At 36.9% G+C, this 21124-nt stretch overlaps 1 protein-coding gene across 12 annotated transcripts in view; it reads right to left on the bottom strand.

Annotated features, from left to right (window-relative positions):
• The window catches only part of ABI3BP (ABI family member 3 binding protein), a 309603-nt gene that overhangs the window by 21169 nt on the left and 267310 nt on the right, over window positions 1-21124 (bottom strand). For all 12 annotated transcript variants that reach the window (XM_069065333.1, XM_069065335.1, XM_069065337.1 and 9 more), the window contains 7 exons: window positions 19745-19807; window positions 11211-11291; window positions 9657-9764; window positions 8998-9126; window positions 8353-8421; window positions 6764-6973; window positions 3360-3468 (listed from right to left, as the gene is read on the bottom strand). In XM_069065333.1, coding sequence (XP_068921434.1) covers window positions 3360-3468; window positions 6764-6973; window positions 8353-8421; window positions 8998-9126; window positions 9657-9764; window positions 11211-11291; window positions 19745-19807 — 769 coding nt within the window. The remainder of the gene's footprint in view (window positions 1-3359; window positions 3469-6763; window positions 6974-8352; window positions 8422-8997; window positions 9127-9656; window positions 9765-11210; window positions 11292-19744; window positions 19808-21124) is intronic.

Below are 21124 nucleotides of genomic sequence, written 5' to 3'. Positions count from 1 at the left end.
CTTTCTTTCTTTCTTTCTTTCTTTCTTTCTTTCTTTCTTTCTTTCTTTCTTTCTTTCTTTCTTTCTTTCTTTCTTTCTTTCTTTCTTCTTCTTATTGCCATCATTGGAATGAAAGTGAATAGAGATTGAAAGAAATCTTGAAAGGAATAGAGATTGTTTCATTCTTTGTATTTCTATCTTTAGGGCTTGACACATAGTAGGTCATTTATAAATGCTTGTTGATTGACTAATTATTTTGCTAGCCAAGAAAGATATTTTTCCAGTTTCCTGAATTAGAATTAGTGCTAAATCTTCTCATTGAAATGTTTTTATAAATTATAGTTCAGGAGACATGTCAAAATAAAGTTTTGTTAAAAGTTCTGGGGAGCTAACCACCATTTATAACATTATTGGTTTTTTTTTTTTTGGCAAGGCAATCAGGATTAAGTAATTTGCCTAGGGTCACACAGCTGCTAAGTGTCAAGTATCTGAGGTAAAATTTGAACTCAGATCTTCCTAACTCCAGGGCCGGTGCTCTATCTACTGCACCACTTAACTGCCCCTATAACATTGTTTTTCTATGTGAAAAAGGCATTTCAGGTTTCAAACACCTAACTCTCAAAAGAATTTTCTGACCATAATCTGTTTTTAAATTAAGAACTACCGAAAAAATTGCATCTCTCTTTGAACATTGGTTGGATGGCACTATACATGAGATTTCACAAGCATAAACTTTAAAAATAACATTTAAGAAATAACAGGTATAAAAATATTTTCATGAAGCAAAGAGAAACAATATTTTACTCAAATTTATTATGATCTGGCAGAGGTATTTCTGAGCCTGGGTATCCCTTGTCTTGACTAAATATAATTTTCCCAAAAGAAGGATCTAGGTAGGGTTATTCTGATATGGAAGTCATTCCTAGGATTGCCCACTAGACCAGGAGGGGAAGATGTGAAACTGTAGTCAGATTGGGATATGGGTAAAAGATAAGCAGAGTCTACTTCATTGAGGGCTGAGGGAAGAATCATGTCCTTTTCGCCATGAGAATTTAGAAGTTTAAATCAACATAGCACCCAAAGCATTCCCATCGGGCATCTGGGAGAGACTTTTCTGGCTTTGGTTAGTCTTTGATTTCAGATGAAATGGGGCTCAGATTTAGGGGAATTTCTTCTTGTACCTACACATCATCCAATTTCTTATGATGTCCAAGAAACATCCTTGCTAAAGCATGTTTTGTTATGAATACTTGCAATTATAAACAAATACTTCTCATTATCAGTAGGGATCTAATATTATCCATTAGTTGAACTGAAACAGGGTTAACAAAGTGATGTCTATTTGGGTTAGAGCTTTCGTTTTTCTTATTCAGAAAAGAAACACAATGAACATTTTCTGAGTTTGATGCCAGTCAGTGAAGATACTGAACTATACCAATATTTTTTTTACTTAAGTTTAATAAAAAGCAGGAAATGGAAGGAAAACTTATCCAACCTCCCAAATCTGCCTATTAAAAAGTTAAAATAAAATAACCATTTCCTTTTTACACCTATCTAAAAATACATTATAGCATAGAGAAGGCTCTCTCTTGTTCTCAATTGCTGTCGTTCTTGCCAAGAAACAGGATGAAGTTCATCAAGTAGGCTTTTACTGAATGATATGTATATTTTGGCTTAACTCATGGCCTTTAAGAAAAATTATTATTTGTACTTTTTTCTTGTGATAGCTTAAAAATGTCAGTAAGCCATCTTTTCAAGAAAAGGTACTTCTAGGAAACCAATGTATCCCTTTTATAGTTCAGAACTAAGGATTTCTAACACAGAAGGCCATGGAAACCTGGCACCCACCATAGATTATTTTTCTTTGAAAAACAGATTTTTTTTTAAGTTTACTATTGCTAGGCTTAAAACCCATCTCTTTCTATCTCTGGACTATGGCCCATAGACAAGCTCTGCTTGGTCAGGTTTTGTTCTGGTCTCTTTTACTTGAAAAAGATATCAAGATTTTGTGGTAGCCATAAATTGGAAAAGGAAAGTCCTTAGACTGGGTAATGGCTGAACAAATTATGGTTTGTAAAAGAAATGGAATAGTATTGAACATAAGAAATGACAAATCTGAGGACTTCAGAGAAATATGGGGAGACTTTTGTGTACCAATACAAAGTGAATTAAGCAGAACCAAGGGAACATATGGGGCAGCTAGGTGGCACAGTGGATAGAGTGTAAGGCCTGGAGTTGGGAAAACTCATCTGCATGAGTTCAAATCTGGCCTTGGACACTTACTAGCTTGGTGATGCTGGGCAAATCACTTATCATTTTTTTGCCTCAGTTTCCTTATCTACAAAATGAGTTTTAGAAAGAAATGGCAAATAACTCTGGTGTCTTTGCCAAGAAAACCCTAAACAGGTCATGAAGAGTCAGACATGACTGAAATGACTGAACAACAAGGGAACATATACACAGTGACTATGCCAATGTAAATGAAAACAATAGTAAGAGGCCTCTGAACTCTGAATTGGGATGATTATACTAATACATGTCCCAGAGAACAGATGATGAACTTCAAGGCCCCTTTCTCTTTAGAGGGGTGGAGAGACTATGTGTGATGAACACGTATGTGTTGTCAGACAAGGTCCCTCTGTCTTTTATTTCTGCTTCATTTTTTTGCTGTTGCAAGGGAGGGTTCAAAGCCTTTGTTGGGAAAGAATTGTGATATAAAATCAAAAGATATCAATAAGAGAGAACAAAACAAATGACTTGAAGAAACAGGGGAGGGATCAGAGAAGAAAAACCACATGATCAAAAGGTTAGGAAACAGGCTTCCAAGTCCTAGTGCGATTGGGAAGGTTGTTTTTTATTGGTATATAAGGTTCTTTTCTTCTTTGAAATATATTTTTTAGTTGAACCACAATCTACTTACATACATCTCAGCTCTGACAGTGTTTTAATACCATAAATGGAAAAGATGATTTTTGTTAAGAAAGGAATAATTTTGTTTGTCATTGGGTATAATTGTCTTTTCCTGCTTTAATAATTAAATGTGCAGTGCTCCCTTAATCCTCACCACAATTCTTCCAGGCTGGTACTATGGTTGTTAGCATTTCTATTTAATCAATGAGGAAACAGATTCAGAAAGTTGAAATGACTAGCCAGAGACATACAATAAGTAAGTGATGGGGACAGAATTCAAACACTGGTCACTTCTACCTCTAAACCCAGCACTCTTTCCAACATCTCCATGCTTTCTCCAAGAGTTCATCTGTTGTAGCACACATGGCCACATAACATGGAAGTGATCTATATTCAAATGCTAACTGACACAAACACAATATCAATTGATGGCTATTGAATTTGTTCAGTAAATGGTAAAATCGTCTTACCTTGTGTTTGGTTTTAGATTTTCTATAGTAGAGAAGGTTTGATTTGTAGTTTGAACAGACTCCTTCTTCCCAGTAGGTGCCCCATTTTCTTTGGATCTAACTTCATATTCTTAAAAAAAAGAGAGAAAGAAAAAATTAATCAAATAATAACAATGTTAACATGAATATAAATATTTAAGATTATGAAGCAATTTCCTTACAACAGCCTTGAGGAAGCTCAATTATTATTATTTCCATTTTACAGTTGAAGAAATTGAGTCAGAGAGGTTAAGGGTCTCCCATGAGATAAGACAACCAGTTAAGTGGTAGAACCAGGAATTGTACTCATCTTTTAATGCCAGATATAATCTTCTTTCCAGTATAATACATTAGTTAATTGAATAATTACTCCATAAGTTTAAAGTGAAATAATTAGTTACCAAATCTAGAATTTTTTTCCAGGTTTTTGTTCTTGAATCATTTTCCGTCATGTCTGATTCTTTGTGACCCCATTTGGAGCTCTCTTGGCAAAGATATTGGAGTTGTTTGCCATTTCCTTCTCTAGTTCATTTGACAGATGAGGTAAACATGTTAAGTGTTCAGGGTCACATACTAAGTGTCTGAGGCCAGACTTGAATTCATGAAGATGAGTCTTTCTGACTCCAGATCTGGTGCTCTATTCACTGTATCACTTAACTGCTCCAAGTTATAAATGATCATTTCCAAATTGATATTGTACTTTAAGATTTACATTTTTCAGGAATATACACTTGGAAGAACTTTGGTAGCTGCTTGATACATATTTCAAAAATTTTGACTACTAGTGAAAACTCAAGATGTTGCTATTGTTGCTTTGAGTCTTGGTAGCTTATGTCTCTGATCACAGATTAGACAGTCAATAATAGCTCTTATATACAAACTGTGTGCAAATTGAAGTATTAGGTGCTGTGGGAGGTATAATCAAGGAAGTAGAGAAATTGATATTTGCCTTAAGAGTTTAAAATCTAGTGGTGGCAGCCCAAGCATGTGCACATATTGCTATGAAAAAAAACTAGCTCTGACAAATATTCTTAGTGAAAAATAAATTAACAAAATAAACCATGCTCTGCTTATACTCTTTTCTCACAGTTATTTTTTTGAGAACAAGCTACTGCCTTGATGAATATTCTTGTCTAATAAAAGTATGTCAACATTTCCACAAGTAAATCTGAATGTCATGCCAGAAAGCATTTTTATGTACTCACAGCTCTAAACAAAGCAGACATCATTCTGGGATAAAAATGTAACTGGGAAACATTTAACAAAATAAATAAAAATGCAATACACCACCTAACTTTTTGGAGTCTTGGTTTCCTTGTTTGTAAAATGTAAAATTGATACTTTCAATACTAACCTCACAGGATTATTAGAAGGAAAATGTTGTGTACTTTTAAAAGGTTACATAAATATGAGCGATTATTAAACTGAAGCCTGTGAAAGGATTTGGGCAGGTCCTAAATCTTCCCTGAATGCTTAATTAATCCTTAATCCTCTTCTGTTCACTCACTTCTTACACCCTCCCTCCTGGATGCCTCATTTCCCTACACCGGCATCCAGAATGTTAAGTGGAAGTACCTGAACATTGTGCCTTCTGCCTGCATCTTTCACAACTTTCTTTTTCTTTGCATTCATTCTCTTTACATTTGTTCTGCAAGTATCCCAATACATCTCTGATGTCTCCCTTGTTAGAATATAAGCTCCTCATGAGTAGAATTTGCTTTATTTACTGTAGTTGTATTGATAGTATATGAAACACAACAGATGCAGAAAAAATGCTTTTTAATTGATTGTGCATTATAGGTTTGCATGTTTCAATTGTTCTATCCCCATGAATCTAAATGTGTTCCTTAAACTGAGTCTAATGTTCTCCATTCCTTTTCTTCTCACTTTTTTGGCTTTTTATACTTTGATGCCTTTGTTGTACTGTTCCGGACAGCTAGTTGGTACAGTGGATAGAGTGGTTGTCCTGGAGTTAGGAAGACTTTCCTGAGTTCAAATCTGGTCTCAACTTACTCGTTGTGATTGGGCAAGTCGCTTAACCCTGTTTGCCTCAATTTCCTCATCTGCAAAATGAGTTGGGGGAAATGGCAAAACACTCCAGTATCTTTGCCAAGAGAACCCCAAATGGGGTAAAAAGAGTCAGACGCGACTGAAAGATGACTGAACAACAACAACAATAATGTACGGTTTCTGGAACATCATAGGCAGCTAATATATACTTGTTGATGGATTGAATGTTTCATGGATTTTTTATTACATCACTTTGGATAATTTTCCCCAACCTAGATCCAAAATTTTGCCATTCATCTAAGCCTTAATAGATGGTTTTCATTAATTGCTCTTTAGAAAATTTGCCAATGTACAGCTGATCTGGGGTTGGGCCCCTCCAAACCGAGTGAGGAGTGCCCTTGAAGGGCAAATGCATCTTGTGGTCCACAACATACTAAAAGTGTTTTCAGCTTGGTAGAACCTGGCAGAGCTTACATTCAGCTGACATAGCCTTTAAGAACCCATAGTTACCACCATGGGGCTGCTAGGTGGTGCCACAGTACACAGAGTGCTGTCCCTGGAGTCAGGAAGATTCATCTTCGTGAGTTCAAATCTGACCTTAGACACTTAGCTAGTGTGTCATTTAACCCTGTTTACCTAAGTTTCCTCATTTGTAAAATGAGTTGGAGAAGAAAATGGTAGATCACTTCAGTATCTTTGCCAAGAAAGCCCCAAGAAAAGTTGCACATGACTAAAAAATGACTGAACAACAGCAGCTATCACACCATGACAAAGTAGTGACATTTGATTGGATAATTTAAGAAAATTGCAATCATCAGTAATAATCAGTCTGTTCCCTGCATTTTGTAGATAAGGACCCTGAGGACCAAGATGGTAAAGTGATCTAGGATCATACATTTAGATATGAAACAGAGTTTAGATGCCATACAGCCCAACACCCTCATTTTACAAATGAGGAAACCAAGTGTCTAAGAATGGATTTGAACCTAGTTCTTTCTGATTTCAGGTCTAATGCCACCTCTACTACACTATACTTCTTGAAAACAACCCCAAACCAAAAGATCAGACCCAGAGAAACTAAGTGATTTGTCCAGGGTCACAGTGATAATTAGAGTCTGAGGCAGGATTCCAACCCAGCACTCTATCCATTGAATCATGCTGTACGTGATCGTACGATCACCTTGGTTACACTTGACCAAAGCAACACATTCTCACACCAAGAGCAGAACTTGGGATCTGGTAGCGCCTACATGAAAACAGGCCAAGAATAAATAATAAATGTCATGAACACAGAAAGCAAGCATTCATACCGTCTCACCACATGCTCAAAACAAGACACTTATCAATTAGGGTTAAAAGTCTTTTCATTGACTGACCAGTGACTGTGTCGTTCTGTGGCTTGTCCCAGTCTAGTATGACGAATGATGAACATCCTTCCACTGTGACCACAGTGAGGTTGGTAGGAGGGTTCTGGGGTGGGCCTGTAGGGTTCTCCTCTGACACCTCCTCTTTTGGGAACCGCTTCATCGAATCAGTGATAGAACAGGGCTCATCCTCAGGCTTCGGAATGTATTTCACGTGAGGAGCTACGAGAAGGAAATCATTACTGTTTAGTCCCTGCAGCTTAAAAGACATATTGAAAGCAAGTGTCCACTTCCATTGTAATTCTAGGGAGCAGGTACCTGACCAGGTGTAATTATATCACAGTCCACTTTCAACTGTCCCCACAGATGGAGGAGAGTAAGGAGATTTATTACTCATAGGATCATCATAGATTCTATGCTTGGACTTTGGTTTTACAAATGAGGAAACTGAAACACAGAGATGTCAAGTAATTTGCCCATAGTCATATAGGCAGAAAGTAACATAGATAGCATTTGAACTCAGATTCTATCTCCAAATTCAGTGCTCTACCCTTTACAGCTAGGTGTCACAGTGGGCTTGAAATCAGGAAGAACTGAGTGACTAAGTGACTGTTTGAACCTGGCCAAGTCACCTAACCTCTGCTTGCCTCAGTTTCCTCAACTGTAAAATGGGACAATAATAGCACCTACCTCCCAGGATTATCGTGAAGCTCAAATGAGACAATATTTGGAAATCAATTAGCATAATGCCTGGCATGCAGTAGGTGATTAATAAATGCATATTCCCTTCCCTTTACCTTCTATGCCAATTCAAATCACTGTTTACCTTGAAATTAAATGTTTTGAATGAATTTATTATTATTATTTTTGGCAATAGCCACACCACATCATACCTTCATAAAAATATTGTTCTTAGGTTAAAATTAGAATTATTTTTTAACTTTTGAGCTAAGATGATTTGGGAATTACAGCAAGAAAACTATATAGAATCAAAAAACTTGCTATAGATGATTCAGAAACTTGATGATCTAAGAGTTGAAAATTGCAAAGTATTGCAGGATTTATTGCTCTATGTCAGTATATGTTTTACTTTATCTGTATCCCATGTTTTATAACAGAGCTCCTTTAAAAAAAAATTCTCTGCTCCTGTGCTTAGATACAATGGAAGACTGGATAGCTCTGCACCAATCTATTTTAACTCAGAAACTTGTTTTTTCACTTATTCACCTATTCACTCATTCCACACTTTGTTATATGCCTACTATGTGCAGAGCACTGACAGGCAATGTTGGGGATATGGAGATGTAGAAGGTATGACTCCTCACCTGAAAGAGCATACACTCTAATGGATCCTTCAACAGATTGATTTCTGCCAAGGGTAGTGACTTGGTAGGGCACAGAAGAATATTTAAAGAAATTTTAGGATTATAGTCAAGAAATGGTAGGGGAGGTAAGAAGAAACCACTTATATGCAAAGTACTTTCACAGTTTTGACCAAAATGATCATTAGACTGCGTGACATTTTGACAAAAGAAAGAAGAAAGAGTAAGAATGATAAAGTCAAGTCCAGCATAACAGGATTTCCAACTAGTAAGACCTACCCATAAACCGCTGATTCCCCAGGGAATCGGTTTCTCTTGTAGGGCTTGAGCTAAAGTCAGTCAAGTTACCTGCAAAAGATGGGTTAGTATAAATATTATTGGCATATAGAATAAATAAATCTTTAAAATGTTATGAAGAAACAAGAAAGTCTCAATTCTGAATCTTCCTCAAGTCCCTTCCCAGTTCATTACTCTGGGCTTTATAGCCACAGAAGTCTATCTGTGCTGAACTCTACCTGCAGCCCATATACATTTATTACATTCCCAAGAGCTTTTGTCATTTCTCTACTCCTCCTCTTGGGGGAGTGGAAGGTAAGATGCCACTGCACCAATCCATTTTGATCCTGGTACTTGGGATTCTGTTTTCTCATTCCCTTTACATTTTACCTCATCATCTTTGGTTTCTCTCAATATCCTAATGTGAATTTGTCTGCAGTGAAACATAAATGTATTTTTCATCTTATTTCCCTTCCTTTCCAAAAAGAACAACAAAAATGAATCCTAAGCAAAAAGAAAGAAAAAGAGAAGCTCTGCTACTAAGATGCACGTCTGATTAGTTTACAGGCTTCTTTCTTTCCTACCATGGGATCATTTCTTTGTACTTTGCACCCAAGCACCCAGTGGGCAACCAGCTTCCATACTCACCATATTCTTCTGAGACAGAGGCAGTTGGCTGCTTCTTGTCAGTCTCTGTCTTCTTCGGCATGGTGGGGCCAGTAGGTTTAACTGTCACCTTTGGAGGAGGGGAGGTTACTCGTGGTAACAAGGTGATTCCTAGTTGGCAAAATATCTAGTTTTATTTTAACACAACAGAATTTTCCATTTGGAGGTAATGTCAGAAGTGGGACTAGGGGCGTGTATCCCACCTCTGATTCTCAGAATTATCCTTTTAGGTTATTTTCTGGAAGATGAGTAAGCAATTTAAAATAATCTTCATCTACTGACTGTTGAAAAATCTGAATAAGCTTCCCTCTGTCCTGTGCACACAAAGATCCAAGGAAAATCATCAGGGTCACAATAGTTGGAATTAATCACCATCATTATGATGCTTACTCAAATCTGGCCAGATGACAAATGGCTGAGAGTGGCTTCTTATGGCATGCAATCTTCCTCAGAGTCAAAATGGCACAGATAGAATCCATTCAGGTGGTAGAGGAGTTTTTAAAAGTGTAAGTTAGCTCTGATGCTTCTTATATCTCAATCTAGGACTCTAAGGACTAATTTACTCTGATTGGATAGACAAATATTTAAAATTAAAATGGAGGGATGGGGGGGAGGGGTGTTGAAGTATGAGTATGACATACCTGTACTTCCTGGCTTGCCAGTCACATTGCTTGGTGGTAGAGGTTTTCTTCGGGTCTGTGTTGGTTTAGGAGGTGGCAAGGTGGGGCGATGAGTATCAGGAGCTGTACCTAGAAGATCATATTATACACATTGCTGTTCTGAAATCTGACCACATTTTTATTCATCTCCACTAAACAAATATGCAAAAAACGCTCTGCAAGAATTTTAATAAATCAATTGGGGAATGACAGAACAAGTTGTGATATGTGATTGTGATAGAATATTATTATGCTATAAGAAATGATAAGAAGGATGCTGTCAGAAAAACCTGGAAAGACTTACATGAACTGATGCAAAGTGAAATGAGTAGAACCAGGAGAATATTGTACATTGTACACAGTAACAGCAATATCGTGTGATGAATAACTGTAAATGATTTAGCTGTTTTCTACCTTACAATGATCCAAGACAATTTAGAAAGACTTACGAAATGCTATTCATCCTTAGGGTAAGAACTAATGGAATAAATGCAGATCAAAACATACAATTTTTTTACTTTCTTTTTCTTGTGTTTTTTTTTTTTTTTGGTTGGTGCTTACTTGTACAACATGACTAATATGGAAATGTGTTTTGTAAGACTGCACATGTTTAACTTCTATCAAATTGCTTGCCTTCTCAATGTGGGGGGAGGGAAGAAGAGAGGGAGAGAATTTGGAACTCAAAAATTTTGAAAACAAGTATTGAAATTTGTTTTTACATGTAATTAGAGGGAAATAAAAAAGTGAAAAAGGGAAAAAAGAATTTTAAGAACAATGAAGTTATGTCTGACCAGTTAAGTATCAAACCTATATATTACCTCTAGTGTCTTACAGACTGTGGTATCTCAGTATTAAATCAAACACAAAAAAGAAAACAATATCAGTAAATGATTAATAAAAATTGAATATAAAATAATTATTAAAGTGGTACAATCTAAGAAACTATTATATACCTAATTGATCAATAGACTATTTTCATCCCCATGGGAAAAAGTTTTGCTGATAATTTTGCATCATTCATATATTACATTAGTATTGATTTAGTGACTTGAGGTGATGGATTGTGGGGAGGGGGGAGGTTTCCATTTCTGTATTTTATGGAGTACACATAATTAATTATGCCACCTATTGTATAATGGATAGAGAGCTATCCTTGGAGCCAGGAAAGCCTGGGCTGGAATTCTACCCTGACATCTGCTTTCTGACCATGGTCAAATGTCACTTAATCTCTCGGTGTGCTAAAGCAGCTTTCTAAGTGGTAGACAAGTTGACATTAGAAGGAGCTTCTGGGAATTCCCTTTACCAATGAAATCACAGATACAGTTCTTACCCCTATAGTTGTATAGTACTTATTGATCTTCACCATAATTTTGTAATAGCCAGAATTGCTGTTTTTTTTAAGACCCCCATTTACAGAGAAAGCAAACTAAAGCTCTAAGATGTGGAATCATTTCCCTAGGACCACAAGATGGTATCTACATTACAGTATACAAGGCAAATGGAGATTCTTTGTTGTGCTGCATGGCCTGTTCTTACCTGGTTTTTTTGTAGTATCAAGTGAAGCATTTTTGGGGGCACTGAAAGGCTTACTTTCTCCAGAGATTGTCTTGGTGTAACCTATTAAATAAAGGTAATAATGTATATTTAATGTACTTATTCTGAAAAGAAACTTAAAAAAATCATTGCCAACAATATGGATTTCTTGTATAAAGAGGGATGTTGTACCTTCCTTATTAAGACCTTTAGTTTATTTTTGCCTTTGGATATATTACACTGAAGTTTGAGAAAAAAACATTGGTAGACCTTAGTCATTGGAATTACATAGCTTTTCCTTACTGCTAATAATACTTAATTTATGAACTTTCTTTTTTGATCTGGGTAAAAATAAGCTGTTCTTAGGAGTTTTTTTTTCTAGTTTGGATATCTTTACTGAATTCAAGCTTTTATGGGAATATTTGATTTTTATAGATGTAACTTTTGAAAATGAAATGTCAGGTAGTTGAAAGAATATTGAACTTGAAGTGAGAACAATGTTCAAATCTCAACTCAGATAATTACTAGCTTTACTAGCCTTGGGACCTTAGGTTATTTTCTATTTCCTCAACTATAAAATGGAAATAATAATAGTTGTACCATTATTATATAATACCTTGTGAGGAAAGCACTTTCCAAACTTTAAAGCTGATGCTTATATTACTGATTCTGTAGTTTTAATTGAATGTTTGTGTCTGGAGCACTGATTTCACAGTGTTATTTAATTTAGTTGTTTTTCTATTTTGTCCAACTTTTCATGATCCCATTTGGGGTTTTCTTGGCAAAGAACTGGAGTGGTTTGCCATTTCCTTCTCTTGCCCAGGGTCACAAAGATTGTAAGTGTCTGAAGCCAGATTTGAACCCAGGAAGATGAGTCTTCCTGACTCCAGACCCAGCACTCTATTCACTCTGCCCATAGTACTGTGCTGAAGACCAAATGAGATAATTTATGCACAGTACTTTGTAAACCTTAAAGCTCTATATGAACATTTATTTAGCTCCTTTGATGATGGTAGACTGTTGATTTTGTATGATTTGTGATCTATGACCTATGATTATGCCAGAGACCATGAAACCTATTAATCTGATGTTCTTCCCCCCCCACATACACACACAGTAAAGTGTGTTTATACACATAAAGGTGTTTATACTGGTCTGTTTTCTTGTTTAGTATTGCCTTATTAACCTGTATTCTCAAGACTTCATCTGCAGAATTGTGTCATGTTCAGCCAGTATGCTTGGGTTCATTTTGTGGTTTTTTAAAAAGAGCTACCACACAACCTTAGAATTCCAATTAGATTTAGTTGGCACTGACTAATTCAACTTGAAAATATTCCCAAAGAGACATTACCTAGTCATGATGCTCAGCCAGGAAATAGAGCTCTTCGTGTCAGGGGTTTTAAACCAAGTCTGGCAAAGCTCAGAACAGTGAATTATTATTTTGAAAGAAATTGATCTATAAATTACTCAGTGTCAGGCTTTCTAAATGACCACAACAGATCTGTGGTGGGTATTGCTCAACCTCTTTCCTAAATATACAAACTCTGATTTGGGGTGGGTTCCCTGTGAAAAGGATGAGCCAACTTTTTCTTCACTTTTTGATACATTACAAAAATATCTCCTGTCCTGTCATGAACGACCATTAGCTTGGAAATAGAAGTGTTCAAAGTCTGGGCAGAGTATCTTTCAAAGATGCGTAGAGGAACCTCTATTGCATTTGTTTGTCAAAAAAATTCCAGTTCCAAATTAAGAGACCACTAACATTGACCCACTAATAAATATGAAAGTAATGAACGAACAAAAAATAAATGATTCACATGTTTGGTGGTATCCTGTGCCAGGGAGACATAGCAGAAGGCCCATAAGACTAGGGTTCAGAGCTTTTAAAGCACTATAAAAACAGGAATTATTATTAGTGTTAGAAGACATTAGTTCAAGTCTTGGTTTTGTTACTACTTATAAACTTGTGTCCTTGAGTCAATAACACTATTTTTAATCTTTCATTTCCTCATCTCTACAATGTGAATATCAATGGGGTGGCTAGGTGGTGCAGTGAATAGAGCACCAGCCCTCGAGTCAGGAGGACCTGAGTTCAAATCCAGCCTCAGACACTTGACACACATTAGCTGTGTGACCTTGGGCAAGTCACTTAACCCAAATTGCCCCTCTAAAAAAAGCAAAAAAAAATTTTTTTTAATTACAATGTGAATATCTGTCCTTGTGTTATTGTGAGAGTCAAATGAATCCAGGATGTGAAATCAGAGCACAACGCAAACATACAATTGTTACTGAAGTCCTATTCTGTGGTTTGAAAATAACCCTGGATTCCTAAATGCTAGGCCAGTGAAATACAAAGTCTGTCAGGTTCTACCATGATGGAAAGGCTCCAAGTACTTGCCTGGTAATAGACTGGCAACTGTCAGTCTTCATAAAACTCAATAAGATCAATGATGCTCATCAGCAGAGATTTGGTCATCAAATTATTCTTTTTTTTTAAACTCATAGCAACTCATAAGGATTAAGACTTGAAAAGGTTACATTCAGTATCAGGGGAAAAAGGACTCACATGTATGTAAATATGGGACCATAGAATGATAGATTTAGAATTGGAAGGAACCTCAGACACTATCAAATCCAACTCTCTCACTTCATAGATGGGTAAACTGAGAGTTCAGAGCAGTTAAATGGCTTGTTGAGAGTCACATAGTTAGCAAATGACTGAGGCAAGCTTCAAACTCAGGTCTTCCTGACTCCAAGTTTAGTGCTCTACACATTATACCATATAAATTATGGGTCCTCAAATATTGAAATATGCAGGAATTAAATATTATAAATAGAGCTATACTTATGACTAAATTTGAAGACATTCAATTTTTATTTATTTAGTAAGCAAAAAGATAAACAACATAGCAGCAGGGGATGGATTGCTTGTTAAAATAGTCAAATCAACAAGCATTTGTTAATTGTTTATTATGTGCCAGGTAGGCAGTTATGTGGTACAGTGGCTAGAGCACTGGACTTGGAATCAAGAAGACTCATCTTCCTGAGTTCAAATCTGGCCTCAGAGACTTACTAGCTTTGTGACCCTGGGCAAATCATTTAATCCTGTTTGCCTTGGTTCCCTCATCTGTAAAAGGAGTTGAAGAAGGAAATGGCAATCCATTCCCATATCTTTGCCAAGAAAGCCTCAAAATGGGGCCATGAAGAGCTGGCCACGAATAAAAAATGGCTGAACTGAATATGTGTCAGTCACTGTGCTAAGCAGTGGGGATGCAAAGAAAGGCAAACAACTGTCCCTTATCTCGAGGGGCTCACACTATAGTAGGGGAGTTAACATGCAAGCAACTATGATGTGAACAAGGTATAGGCAGGAGAAACTGGAGGTTGGCTCAGAGGGAAGGTGCTAGCATTAAGGGGGACTGGGAAAGACTCCTCGCAGAAATTGAGACTTTAACTGAGACTTCAATGAAGCCAAGGAAGCCAGGAGGTGGAGATGAAGAGGGAGAGGATCTGGGCATTGAGGATGGCCAGGGAAAGTACACAGTCAGGAGGTGGAGTGTGTGGCATGAGGAACAGCAAGGGAGCCAGAGACACTGGATCGTAGAGTACATGGGAAGGACTAAGGCAGGAGAAATTGGGAAAGTGGAAAGAGTCAGATTATGAAAAATTTTAAAGCCAAACAGAGGATTTTGTATTTGATCCTAGAGGCAATAGGAAACTTCTGGAGCTTATTGAATAAGGAAGTGACACGGTCAAGTTAACAGCTTAGGATGGTGGCTTTGATAGTTGAATAGAGGAAGGACTAGCTAGAATGGGGAGAGAAGGGAGACAAACCAGCAGCCTACTGCAATAGTTCAGCCATGTCGTGATGAAGATGTTAGGTGATGGTATGACAAGATGGTGGCAGTTAAAGGAAAGAAGGGGTCATAGAAGAGAGATGTTGCAATGTAGACTTGATAGGACTTGGCAACAGCTTTAATATGGGGGGGGATTAGAGAGTGTATGGAGTTGAGGATGATACCTAGGGTGCCTTTCTGGATGACCGGGAGGATTGTGGTACCCTCCATAGTCAAAGAGAAGTTAGGAAAAAGGGATGGTTTTTGCAGAAAGATAATGAGTTAAGTTTTGGACATGTTGAGTTTAAATTATCTATGGGACATCCAGTTCAAGATATCAACTAGGCGGTTGGAGATGTGAGAAGAAAGGTCAGGAGAATGTTCAAGGTTAGAGAGTAGATCAAAGAATCATTTGCATAGAAGTGGTAATTGAATCCATGGAGATCTCCAAATGAAATAATATAGAGGAAAAAGAGAAGAGGGCCCAGGACAGAGCCTTAGGGGATACCCAGAAGTAGTAGGTGCCATCTGGATGAAGAGTCAGCAAAAATAACTGAGAAGTGGTCAGGGCAACCAGGAGAAAGTAGGGTCTGCAAAACTTTGAGAAAAGAATATTGAGGAGAAGAGAGTGACTTCTCCATTGGACCAGAGGATGAAAAGATACTGCAACAGCACCTCCTACTGCCCTGTGGCTACCTCTGCTGCTATGAAGCCTGACCTTGTAGGAGAGAAGATAGTGAATGAACCAAGAGGGAAGAGTTTATAGCTGTTCCTCCGCTATACACCAGATGCCAAAGACAGAAAGTGAAGAAGGAAGGGTTAACTTTTGCTTTGGAGAATTAATGAAGGCTTCATTGAAGAAATCCTACCTGAGAGGAGTCTTGAAGGAAAGAAAAGATGATGAAAGGAAGAGATGGGGACAAGGTTATCTTTCAGGTATAGGGGTCAGCATGTGCAACAACTAGAAAGGCATGGAGGTGGAAAGGGAAAAGAATGGTTGGAGAAAAGTGAGTAGTTCAATTTGGCAGATGCATTGAGCCTATGAAGGGAAGAACCATGAGATAGTACTAGTAAGGTAGATTGGAGCCAGGTTATAGAAAGCTTAGAACATTAGCCAAGAGAATTTATTATTTTTTTTTTCCTGTAGGCAATAGGGAAACACTAAGGTTTTTTTTTCCTATAGTAACACCAGGGGTATTACAATGATGTGTAATGTCCCAGTGCCAGATGCAAGTATTAGAAAGATTGCTTTTGGCAGAAGTATAAAGGATGAATTTTACAGAAAACAGACAGAGATAAGAGTTAGGGAAATTAATTAGAAGTTGATTATAAGAGTCCAGATGAGAAATGAAGAATGATAAAATGTTATAATTTCAAAGTACATTAGAGAACATTGAACCCGATTCTTTCATCTTACTGTTAGGAAAACTGATGTCCAGAGAAGTAAAATAATTTGTCCAAAGTCACACAAGATGAAACAAGACTAAAACCCAGGTCTCACTTCTTAACTAATTGATTCATATTTAAATGACCTGGGCAGATCAATACTACAAGGAATAAGGGAGATAAAATTCAGATAAGTCAGGGAACGGGGGGAAAAAAACATACTTGGAAAAAATTTCAAAATAACTTTATATGGTAACAGACAGTGGCAGTGGTTTCATGACAGGAAACTAGAAAATATAAAATACAAGTGTCAGAGCACCGGGAATCAAGGCAGATAATATCCTCATAGCTGACTTATGGAGGAGTAGATTTTTGCAGATACCAATACCTTAAAATGGTGTTTAGAAAGTAACCCTGGAGCAGTAATTGATATAGGATAGACTCATGGAAATTATGAATCAGAATCCAATCCAAAGATATGTTACTTTTACATCAATTTTCTTAAGCAAAATACAATATTCTTCAAGTTCACTTTGCCTGAGGAGACCTTAGAAAAATTTCTTCCACCTAGAAGGTAGAAACTGATTATTAATTTTTTCTGCCTTGTAACTTCAGTACCTAATGGGGTGGACTGCCCCATATATACATCAAGGATCTGCATTTTCATCAGTGTGGGTATTTTTTTCTACAGACACAGATCATATCCTTTTTAGAATTGGTGGAGCAGAAAAGCATGAGAAATGTGCTGGTAAGTTTAACAACTAGTTCTCCAGGGAAGTGGGAGAGGAGGCATATACTGGGCATATGTTTAAGTTTAATCTTCATCATTAACATTTTCTCTACTGATTTCTTAAGTCTAGACAATCAACAAAACAATAAGTCAAGCCCTGATTTGTATAATTTGCTGATTCCTGAGGTGTAAATGTTCACCCTGAAAATTTATCAATTGGCTCTCTCAGGAGCTGATTGGAGTTAGCTAAAGCACATCCCTACTCTGTATCCCACTTGGCACTAAAAGTCTCTCCAAAGGTAACTAGGCTAGTCCATGGACAAGGACTATATAGCCCATTACTGGTCCTTGCACATAGTAGGCACACAGTAAGAGCTGAATTGAACTGAACATGACAAAACTGACTCTGATTTTTTTCCTAATAGGAAAAATGTAATAACACATTGTTTTCTGGACTTTGTAGACTTTTATTTGGCTTTTGTAATAGGGTTAGAGGCAGAAGTGAAATAATTCTATGCCAACAATCTTAAATTCTCATCTCCCTACCTATTGGGGATGTAATTGAGAGTGTGGAGAAGGCAATTCTGTAACTACTGCTCCTTGAAGAAGTGGGGGAGTGAAAGCAGTTTGCAAAAAAAAGGCAACATCTCTATGTTTCACCCTGATAATATCCTCAAGTTAATTAAATATATTGATAATTTCATAAATATCATGTATATAACATACCAATCTGATGACTGATAATTTAAGCAATTGCCCATCACACTTTTTTTTTCTTATGAAATGCTAATCAGTATTGAATGGGACTAGGGTGAGGGGAAGTTCTTTAAGTATTTTAAAAACATTATAGTTTTTATAATGTTTACACTGGGTCAAAGGACATATAGCTGGGACACTGGAGTTATCTAGTCCAACTTTCTCATTTTACAGATGAAGAGATAGTCCCAGAGAAATGAAGCCATGTTCCGAGGGTCACACATTATGTGACTAGTAGATCTGGGATCAGAACCCAGGTTTTTATAGCAGCTAACAAAGGGAAGCGCTTTAAAAGGTCTTGTAGAGCAGTCTGGTTTGTCCTTGTTCTCAAAGAAGACCATGACATCAAGAAGATGATGCCAGGACTTGCAAGCGAATTGGATTACAGTGGGGGAGGGCTGTGCAAAGTCACCAGCCTCACTTTCTTCTCCAGGGCCATCTGGGTCCAGTGGTCAGATATAGAACAGGATGACTGGAGATGCTCCCTCCCCCACCTTTGTGCATAGTAAGTACTTAATAAATTCTTTGTTCATCCAGTCACTGGAAAACCCTGAGAATTAGGTAACAAAATACTCTAGCCAATCTGATGATTCTGGTATTTGGGAGTCTAATCATCATTAATAGAAAAATTCCAGGGCTATTGGCAGTGGCATTTGTATTATCTGGTTGTCTGTGTTATCTAATGGGGATCATTTTGTTTTATGGAACCTACAAGGGTTGCAACATTTTACCAAATTGGACAAAATACCACTCTTAATTTAAATAGAAATGATCACCTATCAATAGCTCTGATTAATATACATATATATGCATAGAACATATATAAAATATACACACATTTTATGTATTTATATGTCTACATATGTACATGTATCTGCATATATACACATACATACCTCTTCTTACACATATACATATAACACACACATATTTGGTGACCCCTTTCAGCCCCCATTCCTCTCTAGGCTGCACACTAAACCTCTAATGTTAGAATTCACCGACTGGAAATACCTTCCTGCTACCTCTCTCTCTGATTAGATGGCTTTTGCAGAACCTTCATTTAAGGATTGTCCCCAGGACAGCCTGTTTAATTCCTCTCTGGGCTATACTCTGGACTTCCCCTACCAGGTACCTGTAGGGTGCCTTTGTACTCCCACCTACTTTTGGGATTCCATTTTTGTGCTTGTCTTCTCCCATTAGAATGCAAGCTTTTTGATGGTAGGGACTTTCTCTATTTCTTCTTGCATTTGTATTTCCAGAATCTATTAAAGTATCTGGCATGTGGTAAGCATTTAATAAATGCTTGTTGACTGACTGAATATATGCAAACTTTCAGAAAGAATTTTTAAGTCACTTTTGGAATTATAGACTGGAAAAAAAGATTTTTTTTATTCTCATTGTCAAGACAAATATGATACCTCAGTACTTCAAAAGAAAGCCATTTATTAAATTTCCCATTTTAAGATCATTTATCTAAAATGCTTCAACATTAGGGGAAATACTCTTGTTTATTTGGTCTAGTAATTTATTCATTTGGGAATGAATGTGATTTCTACCATATTGGATTTAAGTTCCAAAAGTGATGAGTCCCATTTCTATGATTTTTGAAGTTTTGGTCTCTGATTAGTTTCAGTTTTTAATTCCAGTCATACAAACAACAGCAGATTCTGGGATTCCATCTTGCATAAAGTCATATATGTGTATGTGTGTGCATGTGTATGTGTGTGTATATTTATTACTCCAAGGAAATTGATGTGGAAATTTGGCAGAATTGTTAGACAATGAATATTCTAGTTAGTATTAAAAGAAAGCATCTTTTGGATCATTACCTGTTTCTTGTGAAATTCCATTGGGTTTAGGCCTAACAGTTCCTGAAGTTGTCCTATTTTTGGCTGTAAAGAAAGTAGGAATTAAATTTCTCAATGTATTCCATATATCTATGCATATACATACTAGTATATATAAATATATATGTATTGTATTTGATCTGATTTATGATAACATTAGGGAAATGATGAAATTATTTTATTTGATCATTTCCCTATATATATATTTTAAATGAACATTTCCATAGTACTTTGCATTTTGCAAAGTCCTTTATGTATGTTAATTCATTTGATCCTTCCAATAATATTGTGAGATAGGTGGAATTATTAATCCAACTTTACAGATGAGGAAACTGAGGCATAGAGAGGTTAAGTGACTTGCATGGAATCACATAGCTAGTAAGTGTCTGAGGTAGGATTTGAACTCAGATCATCTTTCATCCAAGACTTGACTTTATCCACTGACCCAGTTAACTGCTTATATAAAGCCTGAAAAAAATTATGAGATTTTTCACTGTGTAAAGGATGCTAAAATGGAAAATAGGAACTCTACCAGTCAGACAATTGGAGCATGTACTTTCTTAAGGCTTTTAAAGAAAATAATACTTAAATGAAACCAGATCTAAACAACTGCCCGGTGCCTGGCTCTTTTTGTGTTCTTTTAAGATGGTGCTTTATTTAGAAAGGAAGGAAAAAAAGTAGCTAGAAAATGTGTTCAAAGGGTATGGTACTTTTAAAAATGGAGTTTGGAGCTCTCATATGAGGGCATCCCCAAAGTTTTAATGTGGTATAAGTTCTGTATGTTCTGATATTTGTCACTACAAAGCAATTTAAAATTAATAACTGTTACCTCTTCTTATTACATATGACCAAGCATGCTTGGAGTAGTGTTAATGCTGCCACACGCATAAGACTGTATTTAAAGTTACTCTAAAAGTAAAATAGAAGGGGTCTGTTGGTGCTCTTTGAGGGGAAAAAGCAATTAAAAACAACCTAGCTCGACCATGAGATAAACAGATAGCAGGAGCATAATAGAGTAGAATAAGCATTGGCCTAGGAATCAGGAGAGACCTGGCTTTTAGCCCCACCTCTAACACTAGTGATTTATGCAATCTGGGACCAACCAAATGGTTGGTCAGTGCTTCAGTTTACCCATCTGTAAAGGAGTTGGACTATATGTATTGATTTTGTGATGACATGTAAGTATTCATGTCATGAGAAAGGAAGAGGGGGAAAGGGGAGTGGAGAAAGAGAGGAAAGGAGGGAGAGAGGGAGAGAGGGGGGGGGAGGGGGGGGGGGGGGGAGGGAGGGAGGGAGAGAGGGAAAGAAAGAAAGAGAGAGAGAGGGAGGGAAAGAGGGAGAGAGGGAGAGAAAGAGAGAGAG

This window comes from Petaurus breviceps, unplaced genomic scaffold (genome assembly GCF_028583685.1).
Source record: "Petaurus breviceps papuanus isolate PSGF00001 unplaced genomic scaffold, PetGlider_PUasm1.0 90683, whole genome shotgun sequence".
In the NCBI taxonomy this organism is placed as follows: domain Eukaryota; kingdom Metazoa; phylum Chordata; class Mammalia; order Diprotodontia; family Petauridae; genus Petaurus; species Petaurus breviceps.
The sequence above is the reverse complement of the archived record's forward strand: the minus strand, read 5'-3'. Positions and strand labels throughout refer to the sequence as shown.